The sequence below is a fragment of the Pipistrellus kuhlii genome, unplaced genomic scaffold (assembly GCF_014108245.1).
Source record: "Pipistrellus kuhlii isolate mPipKuh1 unplaced genomic scaffold, mPipKuh1.p scaffold_m20_p_1, whole genome shotgun sequence".
Classification (NCBI taxonomy): domain Eukaryota; kingdom Metazoa; phylum Chordata; class Mammalia; order Chiroptera; family Vespertilionidae; genus Pipistrellus; species Pipistrellus kuhlii.
This window is the reverse complement of record NW_023425404.1, coordinates 50,584,392-50,610,271: the sequence shown is the minus strand read 5'-3', so window position 1 is coordinate 50,610,271 and position 25,880 is coordinate 50,584,392. Positions and strand designations below refer to the sequence as shown.

The 25,880-nt window shown below is 41.2% G+C and overlaps 1 protein-coding gene across 6 annotated transcripts; it reads right to left on the bottom strand.

The window, feature by feature from the left end:
• Nucleotides 1-8,614: 8,614 nt before the first annotated feature.
• CATSPER2 (cation channel sperm associated 2) lies at nt 8,615-25,807 on the bottom strand. Of its 6 annotated transcripts, none has more exons than XM_036443881.2 (13): nt 25,695-25,807; nt 24,165-24,311; nt 23,536-23,709; nt 23,296-23,364; nt 15,958-16,130; nt 14,792-14,947; nt 14,396-14,520; nt 12,752-12,930; nt 12,445-12,544; nt 12,069-12,125; nt 9,789-10,021; nt 9,266-9,433; nt 8,615-8,752 (listed from the first exon to the last, which is right to left on the bottom strand). In XM_036443881.2, exons 2-13 carry the CDS (start codon nt 24,307-24,309, stop codon nt 8,721-8,723), a joined length of 1,611 nt encoding a protein of 536 aa, XP_036299774.1. In that variant the 5' UTR covers nt 24,310-24,311; nt 25,695-25,807; the 3' UTR covers nt 8,615-8,720. The 6 variants fall into 6 exon arrangements, with proteins under 6 accessions (XP_036299774.1, XP_045439153.1, XP_045439161.1 ...); XM_045583197.1 differs by having other exon boundaries at nt 9,334-9,433; XM_045583205.1 differs by having other exon boundaries at nt 9,367-9,433.
• Nucleotides 25,808-25,880: the final 73 nt, after the last annotated feature.

The following is a 25,880-nucleotide window of genomic DNA, read 5'->3' as shown; positions in this document are numbered from 1 at the left end:
TGCTTTTTTTCAACCCAAATGGAGACAAGCTCCCAATTACTCTGAAATCCAGTTTCTGGGGAGACGCTGGGGACCCAAACTCCTATAGAGAGAAGCTGGACTGTCAACCATTTGGTCAGAAAGTGAGGGTGACTTTCTTGCAGAGGTGTGCCCAGCAATCATTGTTTACTGTGCTAGGGTGTAAGACAAGGGGACTTGGAAACACGGAAATGCAGAGAAGGCTGACTGGCAGCCATTGCTGCTTGCCACACCCTAGCCTAGTGATGCCCTGAGACTCTGACCTGTACAATCTACAAACCCACCCAAGCTCCATGCAGCAGCTTCTGCATATAAATGGCATGCCCTATCACAGCTTAACCAAACAAACTGCAGCTCTGGTCAGACAGCTCCAAAACCTCCAAACCCAAGCAAAGAGGAGAAAACTGTAGTTCTCGTGTAGCTCCTGCTGGGTGGCCTCAGACAGCAGCTGACCTGCACCCCACTGGAGATCCAGAAGCCAGTGTATCTAGTGGTCTGTGTGAGACAACACCAGATTTCAACTACTCTCGTAAGGGACACATTCAAGAGGCAGACTCAGTGAACACCATAGCCCCTCTGAAACAAGTCCTGCCCCATAAATGTGTCTCCAGCACAGCAATTCTTCCATTATAGACACAGCAGGTTCTCACAGCCAATTGGCCTGGAGGTCAGTTCCTCCCAGTGATACCAACAACAATCAAGACTTAACCACAACAAGGCTCTACACATACTCCACATAGGGGTGGTTTCAGGTAACTGGGAAGGCAACCCATTGGACCATATAGGACACCTAGAACACAAAGCTACCCTACCAATTCAGGGAAGCAGCAAAAATGAGGAGACAAGGAAACAGATCACAAACAAAAGAAATGGAGGAAAATAAATGACTGCATATAGAGTTCAAAACCACAGTTATAAGGTTTTTTAAGAATTTCCTAGAAAAAAACGATAAATTTAATAAGACCCTCGAGGATATGAAAAAGGACTACCTAGAAATTAAATATACACTGGCTGAAATAAAAAATATTATACAGAGACCCAACAGCAGACTAGAGGAACATAAGAATCAACTCAAAGATTTGAAATACAAAGAAGCAAAAAATACTCAACCAGAAAAGCAAAAAGAAGAAAGAATCCAAAAAGTTGAAGATAGTGTAAGAAGCCTCTGGGACAATTTCAAGGGTACCAACATCAGAATTATGGAGGTGCCAGAAGAAGAAAGAAAGCAGGATATTGAAGGCCCATTGGAAGAAATAATGACAGAAAACTTCCCTCACCTGGTGAAAGAAATAGACTTACAAATCCAGGAAGTGCACAGAACCCCAAACAAAAGGAATCCAAAGAGGACCACACCAAGACATATCATAATTAAAATGCCAAGGGCAAAAGACAAAAAGAGAATCTTACAAGCAGCAAGATAAAAACAGTTAATTACCTACAAGGGAGCACCCATACAATTGTCAGCTGATTTTTCAACAGAAACTATGCAGGCCAGATAGGAGTGGCAAGAAATAGTCAAAGTGATGAATAGCAAGAACCTTCAACCAAGATTACTCTACCCAGCAAAGTTATCATTCAGAATTGAAGGTCAGATAAAAAGTTTCACAGATAAGAAAAAGCTAAAGAAGTTCATCACTACCAAACCAGTATTATATGCAATGCTGAAAGGTATTCTTTAAGAAGAGGAAAAAGAAGAAAAAAGTAAAGATAAAAATTATGAACAACAAATACATATCTATCAACAAGTGAACCTAAAAATCAAGTGAATTAAAAATCTGAGGAACTGAATAAACTAATTAATATAATAGAATCAGGTGCATAAAATGGGAGGGAATTGATAATTCTCAGAGGGAAAGGAGTGTGGGGTATGGGAAGAGACTGGACAAAAATCATACACCTATGGATGAGGACAGTGGAGGGGAGGTAAGAGCAGAGAGTTGGGGGGAACTGGATAGAAGGGAGCTATTGGGGGGTGGGGAGAAGAAACAATTGTAATAATCTGAAAAATAAAGATTTATTAAATTTTTTTAAAAAATCAGATGATTGAGGGACAGTCTACAAAATACTTGACCAGAACACTTTAAACATGTCAAGATTATAAAAGACTAGAGGCAATTTGTGCACGGAAAAGGTGTTCCCTCAGCCCAACTGCACCCTCTCCAACTGGGGACCCCTTGGGGGATGTCCAACTGCCAGCTTAGACTCGATCCCTCTCACAACCTGCAGCCGTTGGTTCTTAACTGCTCACCTGCCTCTCTGCCTGATTGCACCTAACTGCCTTCTCCAGCTGGCCTGATCTTGCCCCCAAAGGCCCTCCCCTGCTGGCTAGATCTCACCCCCAACTGCCCCCCCCTTTTAATATTTTAAAAGGATTTTTTTTTTTTTATCTTTCTCTCTCTGACCCCTCTCTTTCACTCTCTGAAAAAAACAATGGGAAAAAATATCCTCATGTGAGGATTAAAAAATAATAAGGAGAAGGCCTGCATAGGCCATTCATTTGAGAAGGTCACCTACAGAAAAGTCAGGAGGGGATCAATCATCAGATATCTATAAAGCAGTTTGAAACTTTAATATGCATTTGTACCAATTCAATAGGCCCTGAGGATGGAACCTGAAATTCTGCCATTTAATAACTTACCAGGTGAAGCCAATTCTACTGGTTCTCAAACCACACTACTGAAAGCTACTCAAAGACCAACTACTTGTGGATAGCATATGTAAGCTTTATTAAATAATTCGTGTCCTGGTGCACAGATTTGTGCACATTGGAAGGAAATTAATTAGAAGAAATGTTTTAATACTAGAGGCCTGGTGCATGAATTCATCCACCAGTGGGGTCTCCAGCCTGGCCTGCGGGATCAGACCAAAACCAGCTCTCCAACATCCCCCGAGGGGTCCAGGACTCTGAGAGGGTGCAGGACAGGCTGAGGGACCCCACTGGTGCACAATTGGGGCCAGGGAGGGACACAGAAGTTTGGCCATCTGGGGAGGGACTTCAGGAGAGCTCCAGGTTGTTTCCAGACCATCTCCCTCAGTTCTAATCAGCTGAACCCCAGCAGCGAGCTAACCTACTGGTCGGAGTGTCTGCCCCATGGTGGTCAGTGAATGTCATAGTAAGCGGTTGAGCAACCTTAGCATATCATTAGCATATTATGCTTTGATTGGTTGAATAGACAAATGGACAACTGAACATTTAGCATATTAGGCTTTAATTATATAGGATTGCTAGTCACATCTTGCTAATGAAAATAGAATTCTACTGAGTCTCCTATCTATCTACTCCAGGACTTCTGTGAGGATCAAAGGCAAAGAGGCACAGGAAAAAGCTTCACAAACATTTGGTTAAACTGTAAAATGTTTGCACCTGGCTATAAAGCAAGTCAGGTTCCTAGGCTGAAAAAACTCCATGGATACTAGTTGGTAGGAAGAGGATGCCGGGCGTTGCTATATGATGTCATTACCTGGCACCCACAGCCACTGTTTCTGGGCTGGACTGGGCTGTGGGCCGCATTTTGTGCCATGGGGTCGTTGCAGCATTGGCTTTGGTTTGGTGGCATATTGCTCCAGGATAGTGGTGGGGCCTGTGTCCCACTTGGGGGAAGCCAAGTGTTGGTTTGTCAGTACAGGTCTGTGGAGCCATTTATTTTTAAATAGCCTGTGTGTCATGACAGCTCCTGCATTGAGTATCCAACCCCTGGTGGTCAGTGCATGTCATAGCTACTGGTCGGACGGACATATAGCCTTTTATAGATATCGATGCTTCCTTACTGTTTTATTGTTTACTAGAGGCCCGGTGCATGCACATTGAAAGGAAATTAATTAGAATATGGCCAGAGAGATGAGGCTGGGTGAGATGGACTGGACACACCCTGGAGCCAACCTCCAGTGTTCCCTCCCCAATCAGCCACACCTGGGGTAGCACTGGGGCTTGAAGGATGTCTATATAATGAGTGGAATTCATCAGGTGGGGTCCCTTGGCCTGGCCTGCAGGGGTTGGGCTAAAACAGGCAGTCTGACATCCCCCAAGGGGTCCCGGAGAAAGAGAGGGCACTCTACAAAATTGCTGTTGCTCAGCAGCTCCTCTAGTGATCACTGTGCATCATACCTACCAGCCAGTCAGGCAGTTGGCCAGTGGCCACTCAGCCTTTTATATATGTAGACTAGAGGACAGATGCACGAAATTCATGCACAGAGTGGGGATCCCCTCAGCCCAGCCTGCATCCTCTCACAATCTGGGATCACTGTCTCCTAACTGCTCACCAGAATGCCTGCCTGATCACCCATAACTGCCTCCCCAGATATCCTGATCACCCCTAACAACCTCTGCTTCCCAGCCTGATTGCCCCTGACTGCCCCTCTTGCAGGTCTGGTTGCCCCTGCCTAACCCCATGCCAGCCTGGTCACCCCCAACTGGCCTGGTTGCCCCCACACAGCCTGCTGTTCAGTCGTCCATCTGGGTTTTTTGTTGTGACAGTTCCTGGCTTTTTATATATATTAGGATTGTATTCTGCTTGCCAAGTTCAATGGATGTTCCAAACCAGATCTTATTGGGTCATTCTTTCCTTAGAGTTCTATTTTGGGGCCCTGGTTGGATAGCTCAATTGGTAAGAGCATTGTCCCAATATACCAATGTTGCAGGTTTGATCCTCAGTCAAGGCCCATACAAAAAATACACAAATTTATGCAAAAAAAAATGCATAAATAAATGGAACAACAAATCAATATTTCTCTCTAAAATTCTAAAATTTTGAAAATATCCTGTCTTGTCTCTATTGACATTACTCTAGAATGATTATCCTTCTGTCTCTTCAGCTCTTCCCTCTCAGGCTTCTTTGCTGGCTCCTTTTCCTCCTCCTATCCCTTAAATGTGACAGCCTTTTTTTCTTATATTTGTACTTAGTGGAAATCCTTTGTTATCTGTAATTCTATTTGACTCCTTTGGGGTTTCTGGGTATATAATTATGTCTAAAAATAGTAGTTTTACTAGGTCTTTTTTGCAAAAATTTATGCCATATTTATTAAGACAAAATTTTTAATACACACCCTGGATGGTGTTCTCAGTGGTTAGAGTTTTGGATTCCCAGTCAAAGGCACATACATGGGTTGCAAATTTTATCCCATCCTTATTGGGGTACATGAGGGACACAACCAATCAATGTGTCTCTCTCACATCGATGTTTCTCTCTCTCTTCTCCCCTCCCTTTCAATTCTAAGAAAGCAATGGAGCCAAACCAGCATGGCTCAGTAGTTGAGTGTTGACCTGTGACTAGTTCAATTCCCGATAGGGGCATGTGCCTGGGTTGGGGGTAGGCTTGATCTCCAGTTTGGGGTGTGTATAGCCAATAAATAATTCTCTTTCATCATTGATGTTTCTGTCTCTCTCTCCCTCTCCCTTTCTTTCTGAAATCAATAAAAATATTTTTAAAAGGCGAAACCGATTTGGCTCGGTGGATAGAGCGTCAGCCTGCAGACTGAAAGGTCCCAGGTTCGATTCCGGTCAAGGACATGTATCTTGGTTGCGGGCACATCCCCAGAAGGGGTGTGCAGGAGGCAGCTGATCAATGATTCTCTCTCATCGATGTTTCTAACTCTCTATCCCTTTCTCTCTTCCTCTCTGTGAAAAATCAATAAAATATATATATAAATATATATATATATATTTTAAAGGATGTTTAATACAAAATTATATATTGACATTTGTTTTAAAAACATTTTTGTTTCTCATTTTATGGTGAATGACTACAATGCTTTTCTTTAGACATAATATTGGTTCTTGGTTTTAGATCATCTTTATTTCATTTTTTTTTTAATGGAGGCAAAATTTATTGAGAGAAACCAGTCCTGGAAAAGGTACAGCTGGGGTTCCAGAAGCAGGCCAGTGTCCAGAGCTTCCTTTCCATGCTATAGTCAGGTGTTAAAATCTATTATTCCATGTGTGAAGTCCCATAAGCCACCAACCCAAGAATCTATTAGGTCTAGTAATAATTAATGTCGTTTTCTAATACTTTTTAAATCAAATTTATTTAAACAATACAACAAAATTTAATCAACAATATAGTTGCCGTTGTTTTCTACTACTTGTGCCCCACGCTCAGGAAGCATTTTAATCCCTCTGTTGTAAAATTCTTGTGATTTTGATGCAAAAAATTCGGTCAATGCATTTTTGAGGCATTCTTCATTATTAAATTTTTTTCCAAGAAGAAAGTTTTGCAAAGAATGAAACAAATGGTAATCGGAAGGGGCAATATCAGGAGAATATGCAGGTTGAGGGAGAACTTCCCATTCCAACTGGCGCAGTTTTTCAGCAGTGATTCTTGCAGTATGCGGTCGTGCGTTATCGTGGTGAAGAATTACGCCCTTCCGATTAATCAGCGCGGGTTCTTTTTCTCTTAAAGCTTGGGCTAACCTTTCCAATTGGGCACTATACACTGCACTTGTAATGGTTTGGTTAGATGGTAAAAGTTCATAATGAAGAATTCCTTTAAAATTCCACCAAACACACAACATCACTTTTTTCGCATGCAAGTCAGGCTTTGGTGTGGGCTGCGGAGCCTCATTTTTGTCCAACCATTGAGGCCGCCTTTTCAAATTAACATACAGCACCTATTGTTCATCTCCGGTAACAATTTGCTCTAAAAACGGCAAACGGTTTTGACGAGAGAGGAGCGAACTGCAAATTGTGACTCTTTGATTACGGTTGTTGTCGGTCAACTCATGAGGAACCCATTTTCCAAACTTTTGGACTTTGCCAAGTGCATGCAATTGATTGGAAATTGTTTTTTGTGAACAATTTAAAGTTGTCGCAAGCTCTTGTTGGGTAATTTGAGGATTTTGCACCAAAAGAGCTTGAAGAGCTTCTTGATCAAAATTGGACACACGGCCTCAACCACTCTTGTCATCTAATGAAAAATTTCCCTCGCGAAATTTCTCAAACCAATGCTGGCATTTTCTGGCGCTAACTGCATCTTGACCAAGAGCACTACAGATGTTTTTTGCAGCCTCACTTGCTTTTCTTCCTAATTGGAACTCGTAAAGCATGCAGTGCCGAATATGCTCTTCATCTGCCATCTTCTTAGCCCTAGTTTTGCAACAAAAACCAAACCAAACACAAACTTTTTCAAGCAAAACTTGTTAATTGCACTTCACACGTTCTGTAGATACCACGTGTTTGAAGGTTATGTCAATACAAGTCAACACCAAGCAAGATTTTAAACGAATGTTAAAAAACGACATTAATTATTACTAGACCCGATAGTGTGCTGGGGGTGTGGTGGAGGGTTACTTACTTCATTTTTTAAAACTGAGATATAATTCACATACTAACATAAAAGTCACCATTTTAAAGTGTACAATTCAGTGTTTTTTATGTATGTATGAGTTAAGCACTCAAAAAGTGATAGAGTTTTAGTAATAAACACTTGTAAAGACTTGAGTCATCCAACAATGGAATGGGATCTCCTGTAACCAGAAACATTAAGCATCAGATGGATAATCCCCTTTTTAATGATGTTCTAAAACATGTTCCTGTTCTGATGGGAGCTAAACTCTGAGGTCCCTACTAACTAAAAATCTATGGGATGCTTACTGATTTGAACACTCCTGTGGTTAGGTCTAATCAAACAATCGAATTGATATCCCCTCCCCTGGGAAACTGACATTTAGATCATTTTGCAACCATTATTCCCTTTAATTTAGACCACATTCCATTTGCCAAGACCAGTAACTTTCCCCTCCGGACTTGCCCAAGACCTGGACCTGCCCCAAGATATAATATATCCTCCAAACACCCTTCCACCCCCCCCCCAAAAAAAGCACTCCTAAAGTCCTTTAAAATCTCTGACTCCCTATCCCTGGGTGCTGGTGCCATTTTGGAGCTCAGCCCATCTGGTTTCCAGATGACCTAATAAATTTGCAACTACTTACCACTTTCGGCCAAGTGTGCTCCCCTTTGGTGACCCTAACACTACACAGTGAAATCACTGTGCTAAGCAATGGCAAGGAAATGGGATAAAGGACTCTCTTTTGGCCTCAGAAACAGGTTAAAATAATATTTGATTAAAATTAACTGTACAGCCAGTTTGGCTCAGTGGATAGAGCGTGGGCCTGCGGACTGAAAGGTCCCAGGTTCGATTCCAATCAAGGGCATGTACCTGGGTTGCGGGCACATCCCCACTAGGGGGCGTGCAAGAGGCAGCTGATAGATGACTCTCTCTCATCAATGTTTCTAACTCTGTATCTCTCTCTATTCCTCTCTGTGAAGAATCAATAAAATATATATATATATATTTTAAAAAATTGACTGTACAGGGTAGAAGCAATGTTCCTAGAGTAGGCAATGGAAGCAATAGTTCTCAATTATTTACCCTGGAATCTCCTGTGCTCAACAGGAAGGAGCCAGTGAAATTAGGACTCTATCAGGAAGCAGTTTGCAAGAAAGGTGGGAACCAAATTTATCAAGTCAAGGAAAGAGTCAACCTGAGCAGCTGTGCAATGGGTAGAAAGCCAAAGGTCTAGGTCCCACTGGCATGTAAACCAACTTTTTCACCTAATCTTATACCTTTCAATATCCCCTAGATTTCAGAGATAGGCCATTAAGCAATTACCAGCAATATTTATTAAACATTTATACTTTGAATTCTCAATTTCAAACTATTCCCTTTAATATCTGGTGCCAAAGATATCGAAGCCATCCATCATTGGCTTTACTTGTCTTCAAAGTTCATCAGTGCTTGCACTGTAAAGAAACAAACTGTGAGGATGGAGAGCTGGGAATATTCAGAACATACAAATGTTTGAAGTCTCTGCTTTTCTCGGTTCCCACACAAATTTTTACTAATGTTTACTTTTAATTAAGCTATGTGTTGCTTATCAACTATAAATTGAAAAAAAATTAAGCCATATGCACCTCTACTCTTTACCATAGATAAGTTAAAGAAGTTGCCTTGCTATCTTTTTTTAATTTTTTTTATTAAATTATTATCTTTGTACATATACCATTGCCCACCCCCTCCCAGACATGCCCTCCCTCCCCAGAGTTTTGTGTCCATTGGTTTTACTTATATGCATCTATATAAGTCCTTCAGTTGATCTATTATCTCCCCCAGATCTCCCTGCCTTGCTATCTTATCTCTTTCATCCTGTTCTCCTCAGAGAACAAATGAGAAGGCAAGGCTGAGGACAACTCAGTTATATATGCTACTCCAATTGTACTTAACTCCTGGTCCCTATGAGTGCCCCAATTCCATACCTGCAAACTCTTGCAACCGCTTACGCTCCTCTAGGTTATACTGAAGCTTTTCTAGCAACTCAAAATACCGGAAGAGTGAATCTCTAGGCCAAACAGTGCATTCATCCTGATCCATGTCCATCAGCCCAGGCAGATTCTGGTGCACATGGGTCTCCCAGTCCAATTCACCTAGATGGAGAAATTCTTCTCAAAAACAAATAGATTTGTGGAAGTTGCAAAAGAACCGATAAATCCTATGGTGTGTGGGGGAGAAAGAAGGGATAAAAGTGGTAACAGGAAGCAGAGAAGAGGGTAACGGGCGCATTACCAAGAGACCACTTTTTACAATAAGCAAAGACAGCCACAGCCACACTATCCAACATGAAGCAGAAGTACAGGGAAAATGAAGCACACAAAAAGTAAAATCAGACTGGTAGAGAAAATTGGGAAGTAGACATAGTGGGAGAGCCCCAAATCTGAGCTTAACAAGAATGGGATATCTCCTAAAGGAGTCTGAACTCAAATGGAAGAACCCTCTGCTTACCAATAGTCTCATAATTTCTGGATTCAGAAGAAGGGGAAAAGAGGGAAGGTGAATGTTGGAAGGAAGCAGATGAGGAGGATGAAGAGGAGGAAAGGGGGGACTCTTCTTTTTTTGACGAGAACTCTTTTTTTGACTCAGATGCTCTTAAATCTTCATCAGAGAAACTGCTTCCAGACTCTTCTTTAATACTTTCTTCTGATAAGCCCAAAGATCCTATTTGTTGACTGGTAGTTCTATAAGTGAATGAAAAAATTTTATTGCCTGAAATATATTTATGAGGTATGATTAGATCTTTCATTATTCTGATACTGCCCCTAGCCATCTCTTAACACTGAGACTGAAGGCTATGAGGGCCAAACTGCTCATTGCATATACAAACCTTGTATATGGAAGCCCCAAATCTGAGCTTAAGCACTTCCAACCTCAAATATTGCATGTGCTATATCTTTATTAGTGCCCCTCACCACATAGCTCCTGTGCTCAATTTTACTCAGGCTCTCACATTCTACACACAGCCTTATTTGCCAAGCTTTAGCTCCCCATTCCATAACCCTAAGCCTATAACACCACAACTATAGCCTTTGCAACCATTATTCTATCTCTTAATAGTAGAGGGCTTCAGGGCTCAGCTCTTGGTCCTTTATCTTCTCCATCTATCGTCACTCTTTGGTGCTCTCATCTGAGTTTAAATGCCTAATAAATGCAAATTTGAACCTCTATTCCAGACCTCATTTCTCAATTAAGTCTAGTATATGCAACCTTAACTCACATATCATCACTTGAATGTATAATAAACATCTTGAATTTAACCAAAACTGAACTCTTTGTCCATCACATCTTTTCCACCAATAGCCTTCCCCATCTCAGCTAATTCATCCCATCAGTTGCTCAGGCCAAAACTTTGAACTCTTCTCTTATATATCACATCCAGTCCATCATGAAGTTCTGTTGATTCTACCTTCAGAATACATCTTTTTTTCACTGGCACCACTGGTACCACTCCGGTCTGAGTCATTATCTCCTCTTGCTTGGAGAGCAGTATAGCCTCCTAATTTCTCTCTCTGTTCCTTCCCTCATTCTTCTACAGCCTATCAACATAGCAACCAGGGTGACCCTTCTTAAATGTAAGTAATTTCATGTCACTGCTCTGCTATGTTCCCCATTTCACTCAGAGTCAAAGCCTAAATCCCTGCACAGACTTACAGAATAGGGTCCCCACTATCTCCTATCACTCTTCCCCTGTTCACTTTGCTGCAGTCATAATGGCTTCTTTGCTCTTTCTCAAACACATCAGGCATGGACCTTTGTGCCATCTGTTCCCTCTTCCTGGAACACTCATCCATAGATATACACATAGTAAACCCCTCACCTAATCCAAGTCTTTGCTCAAATGTTACCTTTTCAGTGTGGCCATACCAACAACTACCTTGTTTAAGATTACAACAGATCTGCAATCCCCACCCTGTATTCCAATCCCCCTTAACCTGCCCTACTTTTTATGTTTATTATATTTTAACATATTATATACTTATTTAATATGTTCATTATTTATTGTATCTTTCCCCTAACTACTATGTAAGCTACATGAGAGCAGCATTATTGTCTTTTTTTTTTTTTAAATCCTCACCCGAGGATATTTTTTTCCATTGACTTTTTTAGAGAGAGTGAAAGGGAGGGGAAGAGAGAGAGAAATAACTATGTGAGCAAAATACATTGATTGGTTGCCTCCCACATGTGCCCCAACAGGGCCCAGTGATGGAGACTGTAACCAAAGTATGTGCCCTTGATCAGAATCAAACCCTGGATGCTTCAGTCTGAGGGCCAACACTTTACCCATTGAGCCAAACTGACTCCCTCTGGAAGTTCTAGGGGAGAAGTTTCCTTGCTTCTTCTAGCTTTGGTAGTTAGTTGCCTAGCATTCATTGGCTTCTATTGACTTGTAGATGCATCACTCCAATCTCTACCTCTGTCTTCACATCTCCTTCTCCTATTCTCTATGTCTTCTGCATGTCTTCTCCTCTTCTGTATCTGATAAGGACCCTTATCACCGGATTTAGGATCTACCTGGGTAATTCCATCTCAAGATCCTTAACTTAATTACATCTGCAAAGACTCTTTTCCCTAATAAGGCAGTGTTCCCAGGTTCTGGGGGTTAGGACATGAGCATACGATCAAGTTATTGAATGAATGAATGCCTTCTCAAAGCCAATTTTCATCTCTGGTTTTCTACCCTCTCCTCCTTCATGTGTGTCCATCCCAGTTCGTGTATACACTCCAAACCTGATTTTCATTTTTTCATTGCTTGACCTCTGTGCATCAGGGGACAGGTTTTGTCTCCTGTAAAACAAAAAACACAGAAGAGTGAAGAGAGTTATACTGAAGCAGGAATTTAATTAAGAAAAAAAAATAATTCATATAATAAAATAAAGAAAAGTAAGGGGAGAGAACAAATTGTGATAAAGGGGTGAAAAAGACTAGGGACGTCCCCAACCGTAGATAAAGAATCAGGCAATATTCTAGAGATGGGGCATTCTAACCCTTGGGCAAATCTTCTGCCCCAAGGGGAAGATGGAGTCAAGGCCAAAGAGTAAAAACAGGGAATGAGATCAGAAAACCTTTGAGAACTGAAGCTGGGTTTGAAAATGAAGAGGCAGACCTTTGGATAATCTGCCGCTTGAATATGCCGGCTTTGTGCTGAACTTCCAGATGTGTCATCTCTTCATTCAGCTCATTCCTGATAGTCTGAAAGTTAGTAACTGACCCAAAGGGCCATTCGGAGTTGAGAATGTGACTAGGCTTTGGGAGAGGTCTTAGGAGGGGAGAAACCAAGTAAAATATTCATATAGGCCCCAAGCCTTCCTGCAATATCAGGTTCTCTCCCTCCATAATCCATCAATATTAGCTTTCACTCTAATTTCTTCCCAACCACCCCTCCCATCAAGTCTTTCCTCTTCTATGCTTACCCATCATTGCTACTATGATATTTCGAAAGATAATGGAACCAAGTAACAACGAAAGGATGACATAGATGCTGCTGAAGGTTCGGCTGACCTCAGGCACCTTCCATGTGTCCTGAAGCAGTGCATACCAATGATCCAGGGTGAAGAGAATGAACACTGTCACTAAGGAATTCAACAGATCCCTAAAGAAAAAGGTGTGTGTATAGATAAAACAGAAATCTAAACCTCTCAGACAGTTTCATTCTCACTTTTCCCCTTCATTCTCACTCTTCCAAGTAAAGCAACCTAAGAGCATTTCTTTAGAGTTTGCTCTGACTCTGGCTTCTTTTCTACTGTGCTCAATTTTTTTAGCTAATCATTCTTCAGTTTGAGGTTGTTTTATTAGGTTTTCCTTTATCGTGAATAATTTATAAATTTCAAATACTATTTCATTAGTACCTGAGACATAGTATGTACTCAATAAATAGGTACTGCCTTAGCCAGTTTGGCTCAGTGGGTAGAGCGTTGGCTTGTGGACTGAATGGTCCCAGGTTCGATTCCTGTCAAGGGTATGTATCCGGGTTGCGGGCTCCATCCCCAGTAGAGGGCGTGAAGGAAACAGCCAATTAATCATTTTCTCTCATCATTGATGTTTCTATCTCTCTCTCCCTCTCCCTTCCTCTCTAAAAGCAAAATATATATTTTTAAAAACAAATAGATACTTACTGAACTTATAAAAATTTAACGAACTACCAATTATGTATCATTTTTTTGTAAGCTCATTCTCCACTGTCCTACTTAGTTCACCTAACAGCACTTACAAATTTAGCAAACATCATTCCTATTTAGTTTGTTGGTATGGAATGATAGCCAACTAAATGAATGGATTTGTGACATAAACATATGATCCCAAATAATAAATGATAATGACTATATCACAAAAACTCTCAGGAACATATTTAAAATTTCCTTCTTTTCTTGTTAGTCCTCCATATACAATTTGTTGGAAACATCAAAGCCTGAATAGGATAAACAGGACTTTCCTAACTTGTACTCTTACAAAACTACTGAGAGAGACCTGAGAGGTGCTGACAAGATTGGATTCCAATTCATAAACATTATCACCTCTAAATCCGAATTGATTTTCTATTAAATCAATAGAAAATTTCTAGGCAAAGATCTTATCAGGATTTTACTTTTGAATGAGTACAGGTGTGTGCATGTGTAATCCACACACCTAAAACTAGTGAGAGTGACGTTTATTATTACAATGTGTGTACGTATTCCTAAATGCATTCTAAGAGCTTTAATGCATTACCTAATATACCCCTACACTCTTATTCTCATTTTTCAAAAGAGGTAATTGAGGCATAGAAACCAGAACTTAACCACTGGAATATACTGCCATTTAAAGATGGTTGATGAAGGTGCATATGGATTTGCAAAACCCACAGCATATCAGGTAGCTGCCTTATCCTCAAAATCAGAGTGAATACCACTAACTGTTCCTTTACTTTGTCTTTGCCTCTCCTTACTGTGTTCTATTCTAAATTTTTTTTTTTTACAATAGTCTAAACTTTTATATTACTTACTTATACTTTAGACTAGCTTCCCGGTTTCTTGCTCAAATTCTCTCCCCCTACCCAGGCTTCTCCCAGTCCTGCCTACGAGAAGAATACTTGGTACTCCAGGTCCTGGCGAGTTGAACGGGTATAATCCTCGAAGAAGTAGACACCAGCCACAGCAAAAATGTAGAAGAAGATGATCAGCAGCAACAGAAGGAACGTCATGCTCTAGAGGCCATGACTTAAGTTAGTGCTGGACCAGACAGGCCGATTTCCGCCTATAGCCCAGTCAAGCCCACCCTGGCAACCCCCCGACAAACCCTCACTTCGCCTGGAGCCCAGCCATCTTAGTCCACAGCAGCTTGACCACAGCCCTTTCTCAACCAATAACATATCTCAGGGTCTTTCATTGCCTTCTTTGTCCCACCCAGACTTGTATCACGTAACCCCCATGTTTGTCCACCTTGCCCACCTGGCTTTGCTGCTACAGTCAAATCACCTTAAGGGCCCTGACCAGGGCCAAAATAATGACTCGAATTTGACGGAATCGTGTAAAGAGTTTGAGAGACCTTAGAACCCGGCAAATCCTCAGCAACTGGAGCCATACAGACTGGCTGGCTACCCCTGTCAGCAGCACAATCTCAGGAATCAGGGACTGCGGGAAACACACGGATTATGAGTAAAATATACCCAAAAGCGCGCGCGCGCGCACACACACACACACACACACACACACACACACACACACACACACACAGAGTTGTTCCTTCCTATTCTGGTCTTTTCCATAGTTCCTTGGGCATTATCCCTTGAATAACATTCTCTGGTGGTTGTTTCCTATTTGGTCCTTCTATACTCAATTACTTAAACTTTATACTTCAATTTGCTCAGACATAAAACAGGAATAGCCCTAGCCAGTTTGGCTCAGTGGATAGAGCGTCAGCCTGCAGATGATTTAGGTCAAGGGCACATATCTTGGTTGCAGGCTCCTCCCCAGCCTGGGCCATGGTCAGGGCTCGTGCAGGAGGCAACCAATCGATGTGTTTCTCTCACATCAATGTTTCTCTCTGCCTTTCCCTCTCTCTTCCATTCTCCCTAAAAATTAAAAATAAATAAAAAGGGGATTAACAGTGCCTATCTCATTGGGTTGTTGTGGAGTTTAAATGAGAAAATATATGTGAACAGTGCTTGGCACTTTATTAAGTGCTTGGTAACTGGTAGACATTATTGTTGGGGTTAGATTCTGCCTTGCTCCTAATACCAATTCCTACAATGAATTAATTTTAGGGGTTTTTTTGTGGTTTTTTTAAAAATATATTTTATTGATTTTGTACAGAGAGGAAGGGAGAGAGATAGAGAGTTAGAAACATCGATGAGAGAGAATCATCGATCAGCTGCCTCTTGCACACCCCCCACTGGGGATATGCCCGCAACCAAGGTACATGCCCTTGACCGGAATCGAACGCAGGACCCTTCAGTCCCCAAGCCGACGCTCTATCCATTGAGCCAAACTGGTCCCGGCTTAATTTTAGTTTTAAAAGAGGTGGGGGTGGGGGGGAGAAAGTTAGATACATTTCTATTTGTTTCTTCCTGTGATATAATTATATTAATTTTTCTTGTCATTTTGATTCACTTAGGCACAATCCTCAGGGTATCTATCCTTACCAACATGGTAATAAAAAAATCAAAGACATTCCAGGAATTCTTCCAGAAGAGGGAAAAGCTGGATAGCCACATAAGAAGGATCTCCAAGATGAAAACAAGTAAGATGAACCAAGCTACTACCTCCACAGTCAACTTCAGTGGCCACAGTTTGATATTTGAGGATTCAAGCAATTCTGTGAGAATAAAGTAAAAAATGAATAAAGGTTAGGGAAGTGGGAAGCTGAATGATAGAGAATGATCACAACCTGTTATAAGCCACAGTTGTGCCCACTGCTATTACACTTTTTAGTTTCTTTAAACACTGTGGTTGTTCCAACCTGTAAAATACAGGGGTGGACAGAATCAAACATGAAAAATAGCTATGACTCATCTCTCCTGCTGGTATGGATATGCCTAATAGCTGCCTATTAGTCACTGCCTTCCCACTGTGGGATAACACAAATTCATCTCTTAACTACCACCAACCCTATCTGCTGTACTGCTAACCCCTTTCCCATCTTAAATTTCACAAAGAAGCAATGAGCCTTGAGAATAGAATGAAAATGTAGGGCCATGATATATATTAAGTGCTTTATAAGGGATATAGAAACAAGAAGCCAAATTCATGGGGCATATTGAATCAGAACAAGAAATTGCTTGGTTCTTTGTTAGTTGTTTGTTTGTTTGTTTTGGTGGGTTTTTTTGTTTGTTTGTTTGTGTGTGTTTTTTTTAAGAGAAAAAGGCAGTGGGGAAGGAGAAAGAAAGAGAAACATTGATTTTGTAGTTCCACTCATTCATGTATTCATTGGTCAACTCTTCTAGGTGCCTAAGCAGGAATTGAGACTACAACCTTGATGTAACAGGATGCTAATCTAACTAACTGAGCTACCTAACCAGGGTTATTTGCTAGCTTTTAAAACTTCCCCTTTCTTCTATAAAATTTATTTCGTTCTGCAAAGCAAATAGAATCCTTTACTTTCTTTCTAGAATCCTATTATTTGCTAATTGCTTTCCCTTAACTCATTGCTTTAATCTTTCAACCTTCTTCATCTCTTTTTATACATTTAGTGAATGTATATCATGCTATTAAAAAAACACATTGAGGTTAAAATAGGCTTAAAAGCTAAAAAATGTAGTATGTTTCCTTTAGAAACAGAATACTATGAGAGCCTGCAAATGCACTATGACTGATATGCTTGGCAGTTAATGGAGATCAGAAAACCATACTCAATCATCCTGAAGAATACAACTGCTGTGTAAATTGTGACACCCAGTTTTAAATTGTTATTGCTTTTAGTAATATTATGGCTAATTATATCCATATTTTGTTGGAAATAGGGCTATTCATACTTGCCAATGTGTTACTATCAAAGAAAATGGATCAAATCTTCTTTCTTTTCTCTTATCATTCAGAAACAAAATACAAAAATTTTAAAAATAAACAATATCATTATGAAAGTTGATTTTTTCCTATTTTTTAGTGCCCTATCACATTTCCATCTACATTTTAACATATATCACATGTATCTAACATATAATACATAATGTTATAAGCCTGAAACTAATGTTATATGTCAATTATAGCTCTATTGAAAAAACAAAAATAAAACAAAAAACAGCCTGGCCAATGTAGTTTACACTTCATATTTCATGAACCAGGAGGTCATGGTTCAATTCCCGGTCAGGGAAATTGCCTGGGTTGCAGGCTTGATCCCCAGTGTGGGATGCACAGGAGACAGCTAATCAATGATTCTCTTTCATCACTGATGTTTCTATCTCTCTCTCCCTCTCCCTTCCTCTGAAATCAATTTTAAAAAATTAAAATATAATAATTAAATTAAAAACCATATAGCCCTGACTAGTTTGGCTCAGTGGTTGGAGAGTCAGCCCAAGGACCAAAGGGTCATGGATTCAATTCCCAACAAAGGGCATGTACCTCAGTTGCAGGTTCAAACCTTAGCCCTATTGAGGGAGGAAGGCAATCAGTCAATGTGACTCTCTCACATCAATTTCTCTCTCTCTCTCTCTCTCTCTCTCTCTCTCTCTCTCTCTCTCTCTCTCTCTCTCTCTCTCTCTCTCTCTCTCTCTCTCTCTCTCTCTTTCTCTCTCTCTCTCTCTTTCCCTCCCTCTTTCCCTCTCTTTTTCCCTCTCCTCCCTCCCTTCCACTCTCTCTAAAACTCAATGGAAACAAATATCCTTGGGTGATGATTTAAAAAAAAAGATAGATTGGTAAATATATAATGGATACCTAAATAAATAGATAGATAGATAGATGGATATTCAAGAACTATAACAAAGAATTAAAAATTCAAAACTCAGGAAACAATAGGAAGAGACAGCCTAGGGCTGCAGACCTTGGTCACAGAGCTGCTTGAAGAAAAAATGTTACAGGCCACACTTTTGCCATGAAATATGAAGTATAAAGTGAATTAAGACATTATTTCTAGGGGGGGGGGGGGAGAAACACGCCAACTCAGCACCATCTTGAAGGGGGAAGTGGATGTTATTGGAAACCTGAAAATCTGCAACTGCAGCACCCACCAAACAGCTGCAAACCCCAGAACACTGGTCCCCAATGGGCACAAACACGCAGATTCAGAGGAGCTCTACTCTCCACCACAGAAAGGTCAGATTTTGCCTAGGATAAGGAGAGAAAGAACTACATAAGCAGACATCCAGAGAAGAGAGACCATGGGAGACAAAGAAACAGCCCGTAGAAGAAAGAAAAGCAGGCATCACCAGAAAAGGAAGTAAATGAAATGGAGGTAAGCAACCTGTCAGAGAAAGAATTCAGATAAATGGTCATAAAGTGGCTGAAAAAAATGGAATACAAATTCAACAATATGAGTAAGAACCAAGAGGAAATGAAGAAGAACCAAGAAGAAATGAAAAATGACATCGCTGCTGTAAAGAACTCAATAGAAAGCCTCAAAAGTAGACTAAAAGAAGTAGAGGACTGCATCAGTTAGCTAGAAGACAAGTTGGGGGGAAAATACCCAAGTAGAGCAGCTTCTAGAAAGAAAAATTAAACAGCAGGAGGAGAGCCTAAGGGAACTTTGGGACATGAAACAAAACAACATCCGCATAATGGAGAGTTCCAGAAGGAGAAGAAACTGAGCATGGAATAGGAAACCTGTTTGAAGAAATAATGACAGAAAACTTCCCTGATATAGGGAAGAAAAACCCCACACAAATCCAAGAAGCTCACAGAGTCCCAAGCAAAATGAACCCCAAAAGACCAATGCCAAGACACATTATAATTAAACTAGAGGCCTGGTGCACAAAATTCGTGCATAGGTGTGTGTGTGTGTGTGTGTGTGTGTGTGTGTGTCCCTCAGCACAGCCTGCACCCTTTCCAATCTGGGATCCCTCTCACAATCCTGCGGTTGCTGGCTCCCAACCACTCACCTGCTTGCCTGCCTGATCAACCCTTAACTGCTTCTGCCTGCCAGCCTGATACCCCTTAAACACTCCCTGCCATCCTGATCGATGCCTAACTGCTCCCTTGCCATCCCAATGACTATCATCAACAAATCAACAAAGTGTTGACAAGTGTTGGAAAGGATGCAGAGAAAAAGGAAACCTCCTGCACTGCTGGTGGAAATGCAGACTAGTGCAGCCACTGTGGAGAACAGTATCGAGTTTCTTCAAAAAACTAAAAATGAACTCCCATTTGACCCAGTAATCCCACTCCTAGTAATATATCCTAAGAAACTAGAAACACCAATCAGAAAATATATTTGCCCCCCTACGTTCATAACAGCACAATTTACAATAGCTAAGATTTGCCAAATCCGGTTTGGCTCAGTGGTAGAGCATCGGTCTGCGGACTGAAAGGTCCCAGGTTCGATTCCAGTCAGGAGCATGTATGTTGGTTGCGGGCACATCCCCGATAGGGGGTGTGCAAGAGGCAGCTGGTCGGTGTTTCTCTCTCATCAACGTTTCTAGTTCTCTATCTCTCTCTCCTCCTCTCTGTAAAAAATCAATAAATATATATGTGTGTGTGTGTGTATATATATATATATATATATATATATATATATATATATATACACACACACACACAATAGCTAAGATTTGAGAACAGCCTAGTTGCCTGTCGGCAGATGACTGGATCAGAAAACTATGGTACATCTACTCAATGGAATACTATGCTGTGATAAAAAAAGAAGGAATTCTTACCATTTGAAGCAACTTGGATGGAACTGAAGAGCATTATGCTAAGTGAAATAAGCTAGTCAATGAGATAAAAATACCATATGATCTCACTCATTTGTGGATAATAAAGAACTTTATAAACTAATGAAATAAAGATAGATACAGAGGCAGTAAAGCATCAAACAGACTGTCACATTACAGCTGGAAGGTTGGGGAGAGGTGGAGGAGATAAGAGATTAACAGAAGGACTTGTATGCATGCATATAAGCATAACCAATGGACACAAAACACTGGGGGGTGAGGGTGCATATGGGAGTAGAGGGGCAATGGTAAGATATCTACACTTATACTTTAATGAAAAATTGAAAAAAAATTCAGAACTCAATACATCAACCAAGATAAGTCCTTATTCAAGTTGTTAGAGAAATAAAACTATTTTTAAATAAAAACTATATAAAACACAATATATATTTGATCCCAAAGTCAAACTTAATGTTATTTAAAAATTCATTTGTACACAAACCATGTATTTTCTTTAAAAATAGCATGAAACACTTAAAAAGTGGCAAAAGTATAAATTTGTTGACATTTTTAAAATTATATAAATATTTAAAACAATATTTAATATACTAATCTAAAATATTACTTTTACTTCAACTTATTTCTTTTTTTTTTTAATATATTTTATTGATTTTTTACAGAGAGGAAGGGAGAGAGATAGAGCTAGAAACGTCGATGAGAGAGAAACATCGACCAGCTGCCTCTTGCACACCCACTACTGGGGATGTGTCCGCAACCCAGGTACATACCCTTGACCGGAATCGAACCTGGGACCTTTCAGTCCACAGACCGACACTCTACCACTGAGCCAAACCGGTTTCGGCTCAACTTGCTTCTTTATAGCACATAAAAATAATTGATTAAAACACCTAAGGAAGCTCTGGCTCAGTGGTTGAGCATCATCCTATGCACCAAAAGGTCACAGGTTCAATTCTGGGTCAGGGCACATCCCTGGGTTGTAGGCTTGATCCCCAGTAGGAGTTGTACAAGAGACAGCCAGTCAATGTTTCTCTCTCTCTACAAATCAATAAAAAACTTGTGGAGTAAAATGGGAGATATTTGTAATACTATCGATGATGATAAATATATTTTTTTAAAAACACCTAAGGAGATTTTTTAAAATTATTTTCTTTCTTTTTTTAAATATATTTTATTGATTTTGTACAGAGAGGAAGGGAGATAGAGTTAGAAATATCGATGAGTCATCGATCAGCTGCCTCTTGCACACCCCCTACTGGGGATATGCCTGCAACCAAGGTATATGCCCTTGACCAGAATCGAACCCAGGACCTTTCAGTCCCCAAACTGACGCTCTATTCATTGAGCCAAACCAGTTTCGGCTAGATTTTAAAGATTATATATGCATTACTGGGAAACAAAATTACAAAACCAAAAAGATTATGGAGTTTTGATCTAGAAAACTAATTATTAATTACTTTTTTTCTATCTTTAACAACATTCTTTGTGTTCTGGAAAATTGTTTTTTAAAAACTTAAAGTTTTAATGTTTATCACATTAATTAATCCGTTCAAAGAAATCTGTTATTCACAAATAATTATTCCTCCTGCCTTTCTACCATGAGAACCCTATCTAATAAAAGAGTAATATGCAGACTGACCATCACTCCAACACACAAGATGGCTGCCCCCATGTGGACACAATGGCTGCCACAAGATGGCCAGCTGAGTAAGGTAGTTGGAAGGGACCAGGCCTGCAGGGGAGGGCAGTTAGGGGCAAACAGGTTGGCAGGGGAGCAGTTAGGCATCAATCAGGCTGGCAGGGGAGTGGTTAGGGAATGATCAGGCTGGCAGGCAGAAGCAGGGGCGATCAGGAAGGCAGGCAGGCGAGCAGTTGGGAGCCAGTAGTCCTGAATTGTGAGAGGAATGCCTAGTGGGACCGGGCCTAAAAGGGCAGTCAGACATCCCTCGAGGGGTCCCAGATTGGAGAGGGTGCAGGCTGGGCTGAGGAACACCCCCCTTCCTACCACCGCACAAATTTCATGCACTTGGCCTCTAGTTTATATTATGAAAACCCAGTAGCCCTAATGACGAAATGACCGAAGACCAGTGACCAGGAGGCTGCATATGCAGCACGGCGCGGGGGGGGGGGGGGGGGGTGTCTGGGGCTCGTGTGATTTTGCATGCTGGGTCATCAGTGTACTTAATAAAATACAACTTTCCTCTCAGGCAATCTACCTATTCTCTGGCACAGTGATCATCTTTCTTTTTTTTTTCTTTTTCTTTTTTTTTCTTTTTGGAGCGGGCACCTGGATCTGAACCAGATCATGTTTCATATTCAGCCATCTTACCAAACAAAATGGTTTAGTGCTACTATTTTTTTATTTGCTCATCAGATGCAGGAAATCTTGTACACTTACTGATATTTACTTTATTTCAAGGCTTAAGACTGTATCTCTAACCTCACAAGGCAAATACATACCAGGAGGAAATATTATGGACCATTACATTTGTTTGAATTAACCTTTCCTATTAAAGATAGTGGTCCATAATATCAGTTATTGTGGTGTAAATATTTTTTACCTAATTGCATTAAAAGACAGTTTTAAAGTAGGAAACTTCTCCAAAACAAGTGAAAATGAAACAAGAAAGTGAGTACTTCCACTGTCCTTTATCCTTTCTGATCAGTTTGTCTGAGATGATAGTCAATGAGCACACTCATTCTCCAGATTTCTTTTATTGTTAATACATTTCATATAATTTATTATTGGTTTTAGAGTTATTTACTATTTAATATCTTACTTGTTCCTAAATTTATATACTTTGTGAGCTTTCTTATTCATACTTAATCTTTCTATATACACTTATAAAATTGTGAATATTGGATCACTCACAATAGGCACCAATATCTCTAATAGGAAAGGTTAATTCAAACACATGTAGACTAAACTGACACAAGAAATATAAGTGGTCTTCCATCTCCAGTTCCTTGCTGAGTCTATTACACCCTACCTCTAACATGAGACTGCCTTATATCTGCTACACTCTCAAAAGCCCTCCAAAGGGATCTAGCTCTTAGCAGTTTGCCTATCACAATTCAAATGGCATTACAAATGTAAAATAATCAACTTAAAGGAAAAATGACTTCTACCCACTTACTCTTTCATTCAATGTCAATTCTCACCTATTTCAACCATCAGTACAATTGTATTCAGAAATATGAGGAATATGACGAAGTTTGTGAAGAGACGACCTGTTTTCTCTTAAGGAAACATACATAGTGGAGTTCTTTGATTCATGCAGGTGAAATAATAGGGGCAAGAATAGAACCAGTGAGATTGAGAAGAAAAAGGGGTTTGGAAAGAGACAAATTAGGTCATAAGGCTGATGGTGAGGCAAGAAAAACAGTGGTATGAAAGGATACACTCAAGGACCCATCCAGCCCACAGAGAGAGAGGTGGCCTCCAACTGTAGCGCACTGCCAGCCTACTCATCATTCTTCGACCGTGTGTAATCCGTTCTACATGACGAGGCTTTATGGAGAAGCGCACAAGCTGGTGTTGATCTCCTAACATAAGTTTCTTCTGATGGGAAGGATCTACACCGAAAATAGAAAAGAGTCAGTAGATAATTATAAAGAGAAGTTTGAAGGAAGAGCAGGAAGGATTGAGGGCAGGAATACTGATTACGTAGGGGCTTGCCTTGCTGCTCCTTCTCAGAGCAATTAATAGTAGTTTGAAGAGTTAATGTATTGCTTATGATCAATACTGCTCAAGAATAAAGACAGCAGGTACAACTCTCTAGATTTTAAATGTCTTTGGTAAAGACTTCCACAACAGTCAGTGCTAGCTGGCCTAAAAGTTAGTAGCATAGGTTTTATCACCTAGATTCAAATAATTTTATTTTTAAAACCTTTCATTTACCAAGTTTGATGTAACCTCCAAACTAACAACCATATCAATCTCCCTTTAAAATGGTCTGTCAGCTTCCTATGCTTCGGAAGGTGTGGATGGGAGTCTTAAGTTTCTCCTTGTGAAGAAACAGGCTGCTGACCAAGGATCTCTCGGATTGTGTGCCGTGGCACAGCCTGGCTCAAGCCTTGCAGATGCTCGATGAGAGAGAAGGTATCAATGAGACGAGAACGAATGGCATCCGCTCTGGGCAGTTGAATGTGTCCCTCGGGGTGGTAAGTCGTCATGTCTGTTAAGAAAATGGAAAAATCAAATAACATTTCATTCTTGGAGTTGCATCAAAGATCAGGGGTTTCCTTCCCCTCCTCCCACTCTCTTTGCCCTTAAGAATACAAACATGGCCCTAGCCAGTTTGGCTCAATGGATGGAGTGTCAGCCTGCGTACTGAAGGGTCCTGGTTCGATTCCGGCCAGGGTCACATATCTGGGTTGCAGGCTCCATCCCCAGTGTGGGGTGTGCAGGAGGCAGCAGATCCATGTCCCTCTCTGTCTCATCATTGATGTTTCTCTCTCTCCCTCTCCCTGAAATGAATTTTAAAAATATTAAAAAAAAACAAAACAAAAAAAAAAACACATATTGTCCCAAGACTCAAGGTGTGGCTGAAACTGATTTGGCTCAGTGGATAGAGCACATGTGTCAAACACAAGGCCCGCGGGCCAAATCCGTCCCGCCAGGCCTTGCAATGTGGCCCGCACCGCGCTGTCATCACTGCACTCCGCTGCGTTTCCATCACAATGACAGTTTATGACTGTTCAGTAAACCATTCGGCCCGCGATTTAGGCTGGATTTTAGATTTTGGCCCCTTCTCTGATTGAGTTCGACACCCCTAGGATAGAGCGTCCGCCTGTGGACTGAAAGGTCCCAGGTTCGATTCTGGTCAAGAGCATGAACCTTAGTTGTGGGTACATCCCCAGTGGGTGTGTGTGTGTGTGTGTGTGTGTGCAAGAGGCAGCTGATCAATGTTTCTAACTCTCTATCCCTCTCTCTTCCTCTCTGTAAAAAATCAATAAAATATATATTTTTAAAAAAGATTCAAGGTGTGTGTGTGTGTCTGAGGTGACAGGAGTCCTCAGAGAATATTGCATCGTTGACTAAATTACGGCCACCTTCACTTGTGTGCCGGCATTTCTCATTAAAAGCAGCAGCCACTGCCAAAACCGGTTTGGTTCAGTGGATAGTGTCAGCTTGCTGACTGAAAGGTCCAAGGTTCGATTCCGGTCAAGGGCATGTACCTGGGTTGCCGGCACATCCCCAGTAAGAGGTGTGCAGGAGGCAATTGATCAATGTTTCTCTCTCATCAATGTTTCTAACTATCTCTCCCTTCCTCTCTGTGGAAAATCAATAAAATATATTTAAAAAAATAAATAAAAGCAGCAGCAACAAGGGTTGGTAGGCGTCCGTTCTGCGGTCGGACAAAGAGGAATTCGGGCATCCCCTGGACCTGAAGGAACCAGGCAAGGCCATGAGGGGGCGCAGTGGGAAAGCTCGGGGTCGACCCCCAAATAAAAAGGAAGTTCAGAGGAACTGGACTACATGCAACAGCCTCGCATTTGGATAACGCGCCGGGTCCCTGCGCAGCTCCTCCTCTCCCCTCCCGCTGGCCGGGCCTCACCTCAGCCCGCGCTCTGTCGCCCCCTCAGCCCCGACTGCGCTCCTCCGCCTCCGATCCGGCGCCCCGAGCTCGGCCGTCCCGGCCTCCCCCACCCCCACCCCCCACCACCCGTGGGACGCGGTCAGGGCCGGCTCCCCGCCGGACCGCGACCCTCTGCAGCTCCGCCCGCACCCCAGCTCCGGCTCC